The 15,697-nt window shown below is 36.7% G+C and overlaps 1 protein-coding gene across 6 annotated transcripts in view; it reads right to left on the bottom strand.

Annotated features, from left to right (window-relative positions):
* RASAL2 (RAS protein activator like 2) overlaps window positions 1-15,697 on the bottom strand; it is a 383,638-nt gene that overhangs the window by 85,741 nt on the left and 282,200 nt on the right. For all 6 annotated transcript variants that reach the window (XM_065936113.1, XM_065936114.1, XM_065936111.1 and 3 more), the window contains one exon: window positions 12,123-12,229. In XM_065936113.1, coding sequence (XP_065792185.1) covers window positions 12,123-12,229 — 107 coding nt within the window. The remainder of the gene's footprint in view (window positions 1-12,122; window positions 12,230-15,697) is intronic.

The following is a 15,697-nucleotide window of genomic DNA, read 5'->3' as shown; positions in this document are numbered from 1 at the left end:
AACTGTCTCTTCAGGCAAAGGAAATAAAAGCAAAAATAGAGAAATAGGACCACATCAACATTTGCACAGTGAAGGAAACCATCAATAGATCAAAAAAGACAGCCTACTGAATAGAATAAAATGTTCACAAACAATATATCCAACAAGGGCTTAGTATCCAAAATATACAAAGAAGTTACACAACTCATCATCAAAAAACCAAACAAGCTGATTAATAAATGGGTAAAGGACCTGAAGCAATATTTAAAAAAAAACATATAGATGGCCAACACACACATGAAATGATGCTCAGCATCACTACTCATCAGAGAAATGCAAATCAAAACCACAATGAGATACCACCTCACACCTGTCAGAATGGTTATCATCAAAAAGACAACAAATCTGATAAGGATTGCATTGAATCTGATTGCTTTGGGTAGTATGTAATTTTCATAACTAATTTTTCTGATCCAAGAACGTGATATATCTCTCCATCTGTTTGTGCCATCTTTGATTTCTTTCATCAGTGTCTTATAGTTTGTCATTTGTCTCCTTAGGTAGGTTTATTCCTGACTATTTTATTCTTTTCGTTGCAATGGTGAATGGGATTGTTTCACTAAATGCAAGGGACTACTGTGTATTGATCCTGAAACTTTACTAAATTCATTAACTCCAGTAACTTTCTGATGGTATCTTTAGGGTTTTTTATGCACAGTATCATGTCATCTGAGAACAGTGAGTTTTATTTCTTCATTTCCAATCTGATTCCTCTTCTTTTTCTTCTCTGACTGCCATGTCTAGGACTTCAAAAACTAGAACAAAAATTTTTTATGATTTGTATGGAAACACAAAAGATCCTGAATAGCCAAAACAATCTTGAGAAAGAAAAACAGAGCTGGAGGAATCAACCTTTCTGACATCACACTATACTACAAAGCTACAGTAATCAAGACGGTACGGTAATCAAAACAGAGATATAGATCAATGGAACAAGACAGAAAGCCCAGAGATAAACCCATACACCTGTGGGCACTGTATCTTTGACAAAGAAGGCAAGAATATACAACAGAGAAAAGACAGCCTCTTCAATAAATGTTGCTGGGAAAACTGGACAGCCTCCTAACTGAATACTTCATAACACCATAAACAAAAACAAATTAAAAATGGATTAAAGACCTAAATGCAAGGCTAAATGTAAGAAAATATAAAAACTCTTAACAGAAAAACACAGGCAGGACACTCTTTGAATTGTGGCAAGATCCTCTTGGACACACCCTAGAGTAATGGAAATGAAAACAAAAATAAACAAATGGACAAAATTAAACTTTAAAGCTTTTGCACAGCAAAGGACGCTATAAACAGGATGAAAAGACAACCTTCAGAATGGGAGAAAATAACTGCAAATGAAGCAACTGACAAAGGATTAGTCTCCAAAATATATAAGCAGCTCATATAGCTCAATATCAGAAAAACAAACAACCCAATCAAAAATGGGCAGAAACTTAAATAGACATCTCTCCAAAGAAGACATACAGATGGCCAATAAACACATGAAAAAATGCTCAACATCACTCATTATTAGAGAAACACAAATCAAAACCATAATGAGGTATCATCTCACACCTCAGAACGACCATTGTCAAAAAAATCTACACACAATAAATGCTGGAAAGAATGTGGAGAAAAGGGGACTCTCTTGGAGAAAAGGGAACAGTGGGGTGGGAATGTAAATTGATATAGCCACTATGGAGAACAAAATGGGGATTCTTTTAAAGATTAGGACTAAAACTACCATATGACCTAGCAATCCCCCTCTGGCCATATACCCTGAGAAAATCAAAATTCAAAAAGACACATGTACCACAACATTCACTGCAGCATTATTTACAATAGTCAGGACATGGAAGCAACCCAGATGTCCATAGACAGATGAATGGATAAAGAAGTTATGGTACATATATAAAATGAAATATTACTCAGCCATAAAAAGAAACAAATTTAAGTTAGTTGTAGTGAGGTGGATGAACTTAGAACCTATTATACAGAGCGAAGTAAGTCAGAAAAAGAAATACTGTATATAACACATACCTATGGAATCTAGAAAAATGGTACTGATGAACCTATTTGCAGGGCAGGAATAGAGACGCAAACATAAGGAACAGACTTGTGGACACAGCGGAGGAAGCAGAGGGTGGAGGGAAGTGAAACGGTGGCACTGAAACACACACATTACCATGTATAAAACAGACAGCTGGTGGAAAGTGGCCGTGTAACACAGGGAGCTTAACCTGGTGCTCCGTGACAACATAAAGGGGTGGGATGATGGGTGGGTGGGAGGGAGGTTCAAAAGTGCGGGGATATATGAATACTTATGGCTGATTCACACTGTTGCATGGCAGAAATCAATAGAAGACTGTAAAGCAATTATCCTCCTTTGAAAAATTCAAAAGACAACAAATGAGAAGTGGTGACAAGGAGACATGGGATCCTTTATACACTGTTGGTGGGAATGTAAATTGATACAACCACTATGGAGAAGAGTTTAGAGGCTCCTCAAAAAATTAACAATGGAACTACTATGCTATGCCATGCTATGCTAAGTCGCTTCAGTTGTGTCCGACTCTGTGAGACCCCATAGACGGCAGCCCACCAGGTTCCTCCGTCCATGGGATTCTCCAGGCAAGAACACTGGAGTGGGTTGCCATTTCCTTCTCCAAGAACTACCACTTCTGAGTATATACCTGAAGGAAACAAAAACACTAATTTGAAAGATACACGCATCAGTGTTCAGTGCAACATTACTTACAACAGCCAAGATATGGAAACAACTTAAGTATCTGTCGATAGATAAATGGATGAAGAAGATGTGGTATGTATGTGTATGTATACGTATGTTTGTGTGTTACGCACATACGCAAGAATGTTATTCAGCTATTAAAAAGATAAAAACTTGCCATTTGTGACAACATAGATGAAACTATAGGGTATTATGCTAAGTGAAATAAAGTCAAAGAGAGAATGAAAAATACAGTATGATCTCACTTATATGTGAAATGTAAAAACAAAACAAATAAAACAAAATGAAAATGGACTCATAGATACAGAGAACAAAATCGTGGTTGCCAGAGAAGAGACAGAAAAATAGGAAGGGGAATAAGAGGAACAAACCTCCAGTTATAAAATAAATAAGCCAAGGGGATTAACATACAGCATAAGGAATATGATGAATAATATTATAATAACTGTATGGGGAGAGATGGGTACTAGACTTATCATGGGATCATTTCACCAAATGCAAATGTCAAATCACTATGTAGTACACCTGAAAAGAACATAATATTGTACATAAACTAGATTTTAATTTAAAAAATAAATGATAAATTGAAAAATCACAGATGTTTAATATAAAACAAATAAAAACTTTAAAGATCCAGTGGAATGGTACTGGCATTGGTTATAAAATTAAATGGTCTGATGGTAGGAAGGCACCTCAGGGATACTATTGTTTACCAGCAATGCTTGAACCTTGTTGACTATAGGTATAGCTAAGAAGGGTGAAAATATCTTTATGTACAGCTAACCCTAGTAAATTGAGAAGTTGGCAAGGTTCCCTTTATGTATTTCTAACTTTCTAACATCTTTGAAAGGAGAAATCATCTGCTATCAGTTATACTCAGTGGCTAAGTATATGCTCCCCTAACTGGTATTGGCCCTTCAAAATACTTATCTCTAGTTGTGATAAGAAGAGTTAAGCCTCTTGTTGTTTAGTTGCTAAGTCATGTCCGACTCTTTTGCAACCCTGTGGATTGTAGCCTGCCAGGCTCCTTCTGTCCATGGGATTTCCCAGGCAAGGATACTGGAGTGGGTTGCCATTTCCTTCTCCAGGAGATCTTCCCTACTCAGGGACAGAACCTGTGTCTCCTGCATTGGCCGGCAGGTTCTTTACCACCGAGCCACCAGGGAAGCCCATTGAAACAGAAGAAAAATATCTTGGCTTTGAGGAGACAGTTTTATAGTAGTACACTATCCATAAGAATGAACTATAATTGAGTTCATCCTATCCTCTTAAACAGCAATCTTTTCCTGTGCAGGATAAGTTGAAATCTCCACTAGTTAGCACCACTGCAAACTTATTTCTAGGAATAAGCATAGATTGAGGAAGGTTTCCCTCATTCTTCAATTCTTTCAAGTCGAGGCTCTTGGCAAATTTCCCTGCCATTTCTGCTCCCTTTTCCTCCAGGTATTTGCTATTTGCTCTCTAGCCTTCTTAAGGGGTCATATCTAACCTTAACCCTTTTTCCCCTCCAATTTTTATATCCTAGCATATTTATCATTAAAAGATTTAAAAATCATAGCTGTTCTGATTACAAAATGATTTGAAGGTGTACTTAATATTTAATATCTTCAGACTATAATTTTTCTTTTCTGACATCCCTATGTTTATCACATTATTTTTACCTGTGGTAGTAATATTTTGATAGACATATATTATCAATATATATTCATACATATATGAACAAAAAGGTATCACTGCAGGATGATCCTGGATTTTAGATTCATGTAGATGGTCAGGAACGAGAAGGAAGAAAGATTAATAAAGAATCTTTAAACAGCGGAGGAAAGAATTTTAAGTTTCCTGGAATACAACAGCAATGAGAACACAAAAAATGAAATAGTATTGTAGCTCGGGTGCCATGAACTCAAATTGAATATTTTACCGCTACAACTGAGCTTCTTAGGCTGATCAGAGGTTAGTCTGCCACAATAAAATAAGCATTTTGTAAAATCAGACTGGTCATCTGGACCGACTATGGTAAACACTTAGGGGCAACTAATACCCAGACAACCTGTTTATGAGTGACAGCTGGCCACTGCGAAACTATCATTGCTAGTTTTTTAATGGTGACTTGAAGGGACAGAAGGAGGCACGGATGTTCACAGGGAATACACTACTAAGATGGGATCCTAATACTTTAAACAATCATCTAGGCAAATAGTTCTCAAGCTTGGATTCATGTTAGAATCACCTGGAAAGGTTTTTAAAAATAGAAAAGACTAGGTTCGGGTCCAGAGAGTGTCATTTAACTGGTCTGAGGTGGAGCTCTAGCAGTAGTATTTTTTGAAGTTCCTTAGATGATTTGTTTAGGCAATGAACACTTTCTGGTCTTTATTAAGTGGGCATGAAGCTTTCTCTCTCTTTGTTTAACTTGGAAAAACAAAGACCTGATTGAGTATTCTGTTCAGAACAATGGCTAATACTGAATCTGATAATCACACAATATTTAAAAGATGTAACATTTCTTTTTTTTTTTAACAAGAATATAACTTAGTCTACATTTACTCCTCTAAAGCTTTACTTTCTTCTAAAAACTAGGAAAAGCTTTTATCTTTTGACAGTCTTTTGTATCTGGTATATCTGACTGGGAACGCTCAGGTGTCACTGTGACGGGGACACAAGGAGAGTTACACAGGAATAGTCGGCTACTCCTTTAGTTCAACTCTGCTTTCTGGCTGTCTTGGCATATATTTCAGTGCCTGAATTCTTTCAGAGCCAAGCTCAAAGCTAACACAAATGAAGCAGCTGCAACTGCATTGTGTTACATTCACAGGGAAGGCCAACTCAGACCATTGTGTTATGGAAATGAGAACTCTGAGAGGAGATCTGGCCCTGAACACAGCCGCTTTCTTTTAGCCAAAGCTAAATTGATGGCATGGTCTAAGGAGAAGTGACACAGAAATCATAAATATCAATAGTCATTTTATAAATAGAATATTAAAGAAAGCAGCCTGTTCCAAAACTCAGGCAATGTGAAATAAATATACACAATTACAAGATGTTAGCCTATTCCCTTTCTGAATTAAATTTAAGAACCTGGATAACTTTTATTGGTTTACCTATTTCTTCCCAATCAGTCTTGTGATATCATTTAAATGTAGTTTTAGCAATATATAAGACATACAATGGATATTTTATTTATAGGAAAACATAAATAGGACAAAGGCAAAAAGTCTAGCATGATGTTAAAGAAAAAATGAAAAGCGGGATCTTTAAAAAGAGATAAAAACTATTTGAATGACTAAAATTGTTTCTGAAGAATCTAACAGTGAAAACTCAGATCTGCAAAACCATTGTGAGCTTATACATACGTATGACATCTAAATGGCTCAGAGAAATATCCACAGAGATAAATCATTAAGTAAAGAATCCTATGTAGTTTCACTTTCCAACAGAAGTAGGAACAATAAACACTATATAGATAAAATACCACAGCCCTGAATTTAAAACATAAATTAAGATCTCTTTGTTGAAGAGAAAAAAAATATTTTGCACAGGTGCACTCCTTTAAAATGATCTCTCAGTGGCTATTAAATGCTTTAGTAATCCATGTGACTAGAGACATAATCTGTAATATCAAGAGAGTATGTGTGAAACATAATCACTTGACTCAGTTCTTAGATAATTCATATACCTTTTATCCACTCAACAATTATTTGTTGCTGGGCATTGTGGTAGCTACAAAGATAAGTAGAAAAGATAATTTATTGTCTAATGAGGGACAGAGACTTACAAACAAATAACTGCAATTGGAATTAAGGTGAAGAGATATGGAATGAATGTGGAGGAAGAACAGAAAAACTATCCTGCAATTCAGTTCAGTCACTCAGTCGTGTCCAACTCTTTGAGACCCCATGGACTACAGCTCACCAGGGCTCCCTGTCCATCACCAACTCCTGGAGTTTACTCAAACTCATGTCCATCGAGTCGGTGATGCCATCCAGCCATCTCATCCTCTGTCATCCCCTTCTTCTCCTGCCTTCAACCTTTCCCAGCATCAGGGTCTTTTCAAATGAGTCAGCTCTTCGCATCAGGTAGCCAAAGTATTGGAGTTTCAGCTTCAGCATCAGTCCTCCCAATGAATATTCGGGACTGATTTCCTTTAGGATGGACTGGTTGGATCTCCCTGCAGTCCAAGGGACTCTCAAGAGACTCCTCCAACACCCACCACAGTTCAAAAGCATCAATTCTTCACCGCTCATCTTTCTTTATAGAAAACTACCCTGCAGATCTCTGCTTTTCTTATGCCTATGATTAGATAAGCTTCCATGATAGCTCAGTTGGTAAAGAATCCGCCTGCACTGTAGGAGACTCTGGTTCAATTCCTGGGTTGGGGAGATCTTCTGGAGAAGGGATAGGCTACCCACTCCAGTATTCTTGGGCTTCCCTTGTGGCTCAGCTGGTAAAGAATCAGCTTGCAATGTGGGAGACCTGGGTTGGGAAGATTCCCAGAGAAAAGAAAGGCTACTCACTCCAGTATTCTGGCCTGAAGAATTCCATGGACTGTATAGTTCATGGAGTCGCAAAGAGCTGGTCATGACAGAGTGACTTTCACTTAGATGATTAGATAAAAGGGCAAATACATTTAAACATTCCCAAAAGCCAAGCCCTTGCCTTAAGCTATAGGTTCAGTGCCATACAAGTTCTCTCTTTCATTTCTTATGTTCTTATATTTAAACTTATTGACTCTGCTGTCTACTACCTGCATAAGGATGGATTAAACTTAAAGTAAGGAATATATTGATACATGAATATACTAGTTATCCATTGTAACTTTTCAAAAATATAAATCTGGGGGAATGAGGGAGATATAGAAAGGTTTAAAGGGCTCACTGCCATAGTTCTTTTCCTGGTTCCCTCTGCCTTATCTAGCAGTAGTCAGCACAACACAAGCAATTCTTACCCACTAGCTTCTGAGGATCTCCCTAAGGCTATCCGCTGCTCTAGAACTATCAGGGAGTGTCAGCTGATAGGCAGGGGTGGCTGCTTGACTGGCCTTCTATCGAATGATAGCCCCAACTCACCTATCACCCTGAGTTGAGACAGTGGTAGCAAGAAGAGTCACTTGGTTAGAGTCAAGTAATTTACCAAATCGTCACAGCATTTACATAATTTGGTTCAGCTTTTGAACCAAGACAAATATTTCAATTAAACCAATCTTTAATGCTTTAATGGCCAATAAAATTTCATTAAGTTTGACAGACAAACCCACTCATAGTCTTGCCCCAACCTACCTCTTCACTTTCTAGCTTGCCATTTTTGCCTACATAATTTCCAAGTCTTGCTTCAGTGAAACTTTTCTTTATTCCCTGGCAGCGAGAGTCACCTTATGAACTGCATCTTTCCAAAATGCTATTCCCCCAGCCTGCAATACTATCCTTCCCCCTTCCAGCTACTTTCAATCAGCCTTTGAAATGCAGCTGAAATACTGGCTCCTTGACAAAGTCTCAGCTTACATAGTGAACTGCTAAAAACCTGTGCTACCATACTCAACTACCTCTTTACAAATTTGGTCATTTTTCTGTCTCTTGCTATTAGACTATAAGTTCTCTTGAATGGAAATTGTTTTGTTCATTTCTGTTTCCCCAGTACCAAGTAGTGTGCCAAGAAAGTATCAATAATTTCTTCAATATCAGTTGGTGAATCACCAATACTTTGCCCAAAGTAAGCATTCAAGAAGTGTGCCAGGGTTAACAATTTCCATCAAGACTTGTTAAAAATCTATTTCATCTGCCTTCAGTTCAGTTCAGTCACTCAGTTGTGTCCAACTCTTGGTGACCCCATGGGCTGCAGCATGACAGGCTTCCCTGTCCATCACCAACTCCTGGAGCTTGCTCAAACTCATGTCCATCGAATCAGTGATGCTATCTAGCCATCTCATCCTCTATTGTCCACTTCTCCTCCTGTCTTCAATCTTTCCTAGCATCAGGGTCTTTTCCAATGAGTCAGTTCTTCACATCAGGTGGCCAAAGTATTGGAGCTTCAGCTTTTATCATAGTCCTTCCAATGAATATTCAGGACTGATTTCCTTTAGGATTGACTGGTTTGATCTCCTTGCTATCCAAGGAACTCTTAACAGTCTTCTCCAACACCACAGGTCAAAAGTATCAATTCTTTGGTGCTCAGCTTTCTTTACGATCCAACTCTCACATCCAAACATGACTGCTGGGAAAACCATTGCTTTGACTAGACCTTTGTTGGTAAAGTAATGTCTCTGCTTTTTAATACACTGTCTATGTTTGTCATAGTTTTTCTTCCAAGGAGCAAGTGTCTTTTAATTTCATGGCCGCAATCACCATCTGCAGTGATTTTGGAGCCCAAGAAAATAAAGTCTGTCCCTATTTCCATTGTTTCCCCATCTATTTGCCATGAAGTGACAGGACCAGATGCCATGATCTTCGTTTTTTTAATGTTGAGTTTTAAGCCAGCTTTTCCACTCCTCTCTTTTACTTTCAGATTTTTTACTATCTGAGCCACAAGGGAAGCCTCACCTTCCCTCAGTAAGCCTAAAAACAGATCTAGGAGGAATAAAGGCCTTTTGGAGAGCCCACTACCAGCTCCTTTTTGGGTCCTTCTGATGGTTAATGTACCTGCTGGTCACCATAAAGACACGTGTCAGCAGAGACACCTGAATCTTAGAACCACAAGTCCAGGTGCTTAAATCTCACCCCTGCCCCTTCATAAAGTTAACATAAAAATGATCTTTGAAGTACTATGTAAAGTAACAAAGTTAAGTATCTCAAAGTTAGGTTCCTTTTTGTACTGCTTTCCCAGTAAGTCTTTTGTGACATTTATTATAAAAATATTTTGTGTTGTTCTGAAAACTAGATACACTCTTCTGGCAACACTTAAGGACTGTAAAGTCACATTAGCTATTGGGATCACATGGAGATTTAAAAAATACACCATCTGTGGAAGTACTGCAGTGTCTCATTTAGCCAGCACATTTTGGTTTCTCTTAAAAGAATGTAAATTATTTATCCAGCATTATCAAGGAGAGCGGAACTTCACAAACCAGATTTTTCTGAAGAACAAGGTTCATAAAGCTTCACATATCTTTAAGATTTTAAATATTCTCAATGGATATATATCACACAATATTACACAGCTTTTCACTTTTAAAAAAAAGCCTGGTATAAACAGTTTCACTTTTCCCTGATGATTCAGGACTATTATTATCAATGTTGATTACTACATTATGCACCATCCATTCTGTAATACAAAGGGACCTTTAAGGACTATTGATAAGTATATAAAGCTATTTGCCTTGATCCTAAATGGATTCAGGTTGTTTTTATGACTCTTTGTTTTCTCATTTCCTCTGCCACCTCCTTCTACTCACTGCCTTTTTTTTTTTTTTTAATTAAAAAAACATTTTGTGCCATTAAAAAAAAAGTTGCAATCTGTGTGTTCCAATAGTTATTTTTCTAAATAATTGTCTAGGTGAAGACTTATGAATCGCTAAATTTTACTTAAGTGCATGGGTTTTGTGACTGCAATTTGCTATTCAGAGGCCTATTCTTTGCCTCAGAGTTTCTAAATCCATGAGGTGGCCGAGATTGTGAAAAGAGTAACAAATGAGGGAATTCCCTGGCTGTCCAGTGTTAGGACTCTCCCGAAGTCCAGTCCTGAGTAAGTGTTCTGTGTGTGTTAGTTGTTCAGTTGTGTCCGACTCTTTGTGACCTCATGGACTGTAACCCACCATGTGCCTCTGACCATGGGATTTCCTAGGCGAGAATACTGGAGTGGGTTGCCATTCCCTTCTCCAGGTAAGTGCTCTGTATGTGGTGCTAATCTTCATGTATACGCATCATTGGTTTATTACTTTTACTAAAAAATAATTAGTCTTATTATTAAGGTCAACATTAAATTAGCTGTTAATTTATTGTTTAAATATAAATTAAAACTGTTATTGCTAATTAATTCAAATTTTATAAACCCAGCCATGACTTCAGATTCAATACAGGAAGTACTTCAATGTTACCACATTGCAGAGGGAAAGTCTTCTTCAGTTACTGATGTTATTAAAAAAAAAAATTAAGTATTCACTATTTTATTCTAGCACAATGGTATGAAAACTTCAAATTCTAACTCAAACCTTTTTCACCAAATACTGCATATAGACAGATAGTTTCACTATATTTGAATTGGTTTCATCAGGAAAACAACAAGGGGAAGGGAGAGAAAAGATACTTTTTTCATTCATGAAAACAATTTTAAATACATAATTATGTCTGCTAGAATAAAGAAATTTAATAAAAGGTATAACATCCAGTATTTTATAATTCCTCTCATAATTTGATTGGCTATTAATCCAACACTTGCTTCTGATCTTTAAAAATGAGAAGATTTGTAAACATTTGAAAGGTGCCACAGTAATAGATATCCACAAACTCTACAAGGCACTGAGATATAACAAGGAGAAATCTCGCTTCTCAGGATTAATGCAAAATAAAACATTCACTTTGGTTAATTTACAGGTAAATGCCAGCTAATACATCTCAAAATACCAGTTCTACCTAAAAGGTCATCCTAACTTTTAAAATTGTATTGGAATAAAAAGCACAATATATTAACTTGGCTGAATTTTTTTTTAATCCCTTTTTTTTCCCAATAGAAAAGGCTATTTCTACTTTATACTGATTTCTGTTATAACCATAATAATGACCTAGTTAACTACAGAGATATAATTCTTATCCAGTTTAAAAACAATTTTAATAAAATGAAATGATTAGAAAGTAAACATATTTCTTATTCAATCAACAAAGAAAATGGATGAATTAAAATCTGGTTACTTCAAGTTATATAAAAGAGGTTGAAACTAGGGCTGCAACTGGTGGTCAGCTGACCTGTTCACTTAAAGACTTTCCGTCTCAGCCTTCTTTAGTATTCAATACTGACTCTCAGTACTGTCTCGTCAGTTTAAAGAATATTTTTAACAGGAATACTTCTTCCAGGGTATTTCTTAAGCATTTATTCAATTGTCTAAAAGATGGCTTGAGCAAAGCACAGGCCTAGTTTTAGGATTAAAATACACACCTGTCTAATTCTCTGATAAATTGCTCTGCAACTTTATGAGTCTTAACATTCTCTGCTTAGTTTCGATCAGTTAAAAAAAAAAAGTATGCCCCATTCTTTAAAGTTAAAAAAAAAAATTCTACCTATACCTTTATAGAATTATGATAAGTTTTAACTAGTAACTTGATAAAGAGATTCTTGAGGAGCAAAATGTTTTGATTTCTTAGCAACCGTCTCTAACTCTAAAAAGAATAAAAGTACTCTTTTAAAGAAGAGTAGCACTTACTGGTACTTTGAAGGGTGAGGTATTTGCAGTATCCATAGAGTTGGGTTTCTCAGATGTAGTGGTCCCTGAGATACTCCGTCTGCGTGGGGACCTTTCTGCTGGCACCTCTGGATGAGAAAAAAGAAACATCGATAAAAATCCAAATTTAGGATCTTTTGCTAACCTGTAAAATTATTGATTTTTTTTCTTACAAAAAATCAGTTTGCTTTAAAGATACATTATATTCTACATCTAAGATATAATTTGTCTCTTTATCTCTAAACAGATATTATCAAGACATTAAAGAAACTTGGTCACTGTTAAGAATCTGCTTTAGCATGATAGTTTGTATCTTTATCTATGCACATATAAGAAGTAATTTCCTCTGAGCTATGTTTAATATCTCTGAGTTCACTTAGTATTTGTATCTCACAGTATAGGAATCTACTGCTTTATGTCAGTCATATAAGAGTTAACAGAATCCAATGAACTATTTTTTATATTCATATGAACAAATTTAGCCTAGTGTTGAACATGATTTGATGGTGTCTGCACAAAGGTCAAAGTTCAGTTCTGTGCAGATAAGATGATTCACCAGCCTGCAACCAAAAGTCCATGAGAAGATGAAAAGCTGCTGCTAGGATAAAATAACATATATGCTTATGCAGATATAAAAATAGCTCAGCTTCTCCTTGTTCTGGCAGTATGACCTCACTAAGATCTTACTCTGGGATCCTAAATCTGTGCAAACTGACCTAATGCGTTTCAGATTTTGCAGATGATGTGGTATTCTCCAATTTAATTACTATATGCTATATTAAGGTTACATTAAAATTTTTTATAGAGCGATACATATATATGCATATATATATGCACATACACACGCACACACAGATGATAGATATATACATATTATACCTTTATCACAACTGCTTCCCATCTCCACTTCAACTGACAGACATATAGGAATCCAGCTTCTCAGACAACATTAGATAATCTCAACATGGACAAGGAAAAAAAAAAAAACACATCCTAAAAAAAGTATTCTGTGTTATCTTCCAGATCTTAAAAAATAAGGAGTAAATCGTGACTCCGGAGACTGACATTTTGATTCCTGCTGTTCTCCCTTTAAAAGACAGATGCAGTTTAAACTTCCATTTCTGGCCTCCTGGCCCCTGGGATCCGTGCTACTTCCACTTAAGAGAAAGCGTTTTTTCTCTCGCTCCCTCCCTGTGTCTTGCTCTTCCCCCTCCCTCTCTACAGCTTGCAGAGAGAGCAAGCGAGAAAGCAACACACAGGACTGCAGCTATTCAATCAATCGTTCCGGACTGCACATCCTCATTAGTTCTTTTCAGGCTATTAGCGGACGCCCAACCACTGCCTCCCCTCAGTTACAGCAAATTTCACTGTATTACACTGATCTACAGAAGAAAAAACATTTCCTGAAATTTATATTCAGCTAGTGCCAAAAGGACACCATTTTACACAGACCCAGTAATGCACACAAATCAATCCTGCCTATGAAAATCCAATTGGGAGTGCTTACTCTATTACTATCTTTGATGCTGGACACTGATTTTCTTTCCATGACTAAACGTTTCTTCACAGTGACATCCTGACCAGTAAGATATAAGCCAAATCACAACAAGACCTCTCGCCTAATGACCGAGAGGCTGACAACATAGCATCTTATATGCCTGCAGTACAAGAAAGTTCCATGCTATTACTATGTTTTAAAATAACTTTAAGTCTCTCAACTTCCCCCTAACCATCAGTTAAATGAACCTTAATGTACAAAGCCATTTTTAGAATTAGGCACACATGAATCCTAGCACATTTCTAAAAAATGGTAGTACAATTAATGGGAATGGCACAAAGCGCTGAATTTAAACAAATTGGTCTGTCAAAGCACACTGAACAAGACCTTCAGACTTCAGGAACATGACTTTAAAGGATGACTATCTAAGTCAGGCAATTCAATCTGAAGCGCAGGCAGGTGGAGACAGGGGCTGGTGAAGGTAGAAGAAAATCTCATCTTCCCTCTGCCCATTACTGATCATTAGAAAGATACATGAGATTGACTATTACAATATAATATATTTCAGTCTCGGAAAAACTGATGGAGAAACCAAATTGGGAGGAAAAAAGTCCCATTAGCAAAGATAAAATGATCTAGTGAACAGTTTTCCTTGACTTGCAATGTTCTGGCTAAGGAAAAAAAAAGAATTTCCTTACTGTCTTCCAAACATCTAATTTTAGTTTTCAGGCATATGAACTCATTACGTAAATATATTTCAATGCTTTTATCTATCTGGAATTATTTTGGCTAAAATGAGCAACCACATTTCAAACCCTAACAATATGTTCTTTGTTGTACTTTTCTTTACGTTCTCTTTCTGTATTACTAACAAAAAAAAACCCCAACTCTGATGTAGATTAAAGAATGTCACTGGGTTCAAAAAGAAGAAATTAAATTACTTTTGACGTTTGAACAATTGTCTTTAAAGAGGGAAAAGTAAGGAAACAAAATAAGCTAAATCAATGGGTGATAAGAGGAGGAAGTCTACACTTCTTGACTTTCCCAGCCTCCACAGCAACACAACTTATCTGCTGATGCAGAAAAGGCCTTTGAGTGTTAAGGTTGTTTAGTGCCCAGAAGATTCGTAACTGTTTCAAAGCTGAGAAAAGAATGTATACCCCCAAAACCAAAGTCCACTTCGGAACAGGGGAGTAGTCTTGGGAAAAGCAGAATTAATAACTTGCTGGATTAGTCACAGGCTGGCCAGCATGCTAAACTGATCTAGCTACCTTCGACTTTAAAGCTCCAAGCAGAAAGGAAAGCTGCTACTGTGCTCTTAGTGCTACATTTCTGCTGATTTGGATGGAAAATCTATACCAGTTCCAGTAGGTCCAAATTAGACAGCTCTCTACCCTACCTGCCTCATGCTACATACGACTGCATTATTTTTTACCTGCTGTAAAAAATGAATATTCACTTCATAGTCACAATATTTAATTACAGTCATGTTTAAAATATGCCCACTCTCTTAAGGCAAGAGGCATATGATATTGTTTCGGTGGATAAAGGACTAAAACTAATTTGTTCACATTCTCACCCTCTAAAAACCATATTTTTCATCTTTAGATTAAAAGGTAAAAAAAAAGTTATAAAAAGCCATTTAAGTTTTAAATATATCTCTTCATTTCTTTTGCCATTGGGTATGAACTGAGATGAGGTGACAACTTATAATAATGAGAGGCGGCCTCCACTACAGCTCCACGGAGGATGATGTACTGAACAAAGAGAATACTTGGGTGCTCCTCTTACCAGCTTTACTAACTATCTGTGTGATTATGTGTAAAGTCATTTCAACCTTTCCTGCTCTGGTCTGCATTAATAAGCTGGGTTATTCAGACCAACCAGAGATGAAGACAAGATGAATGAGTTTATCTGCTTTGGCACAAAATTAGCTTTTTGAAAGAATGGGGCTCTCTAAACCCAAAATATATTATTACAATGTCATTTCCTCAAAATACACATTTTCTTCTATGTCAATGTGCTTTCTTTTGAAAAGTGTGGTAAAATAATTGACAAC

This window comes from Muntiacus reevesi, chromosome 5 (assembly GCF_963930625.1).
Source record: "Muntiacus reevesi chromosome 5, mMunRee1.1, whole genome shotgun sequence".
NCBI lineage: Eukaryota > Metazoa > Chordata > Mammalia > Artiodactyla > Cervidae > Muntiacus > Muntiacus reevesi.
This window is presented reverse-complemented; position numbering and strand designations above follow the sequence as displayed.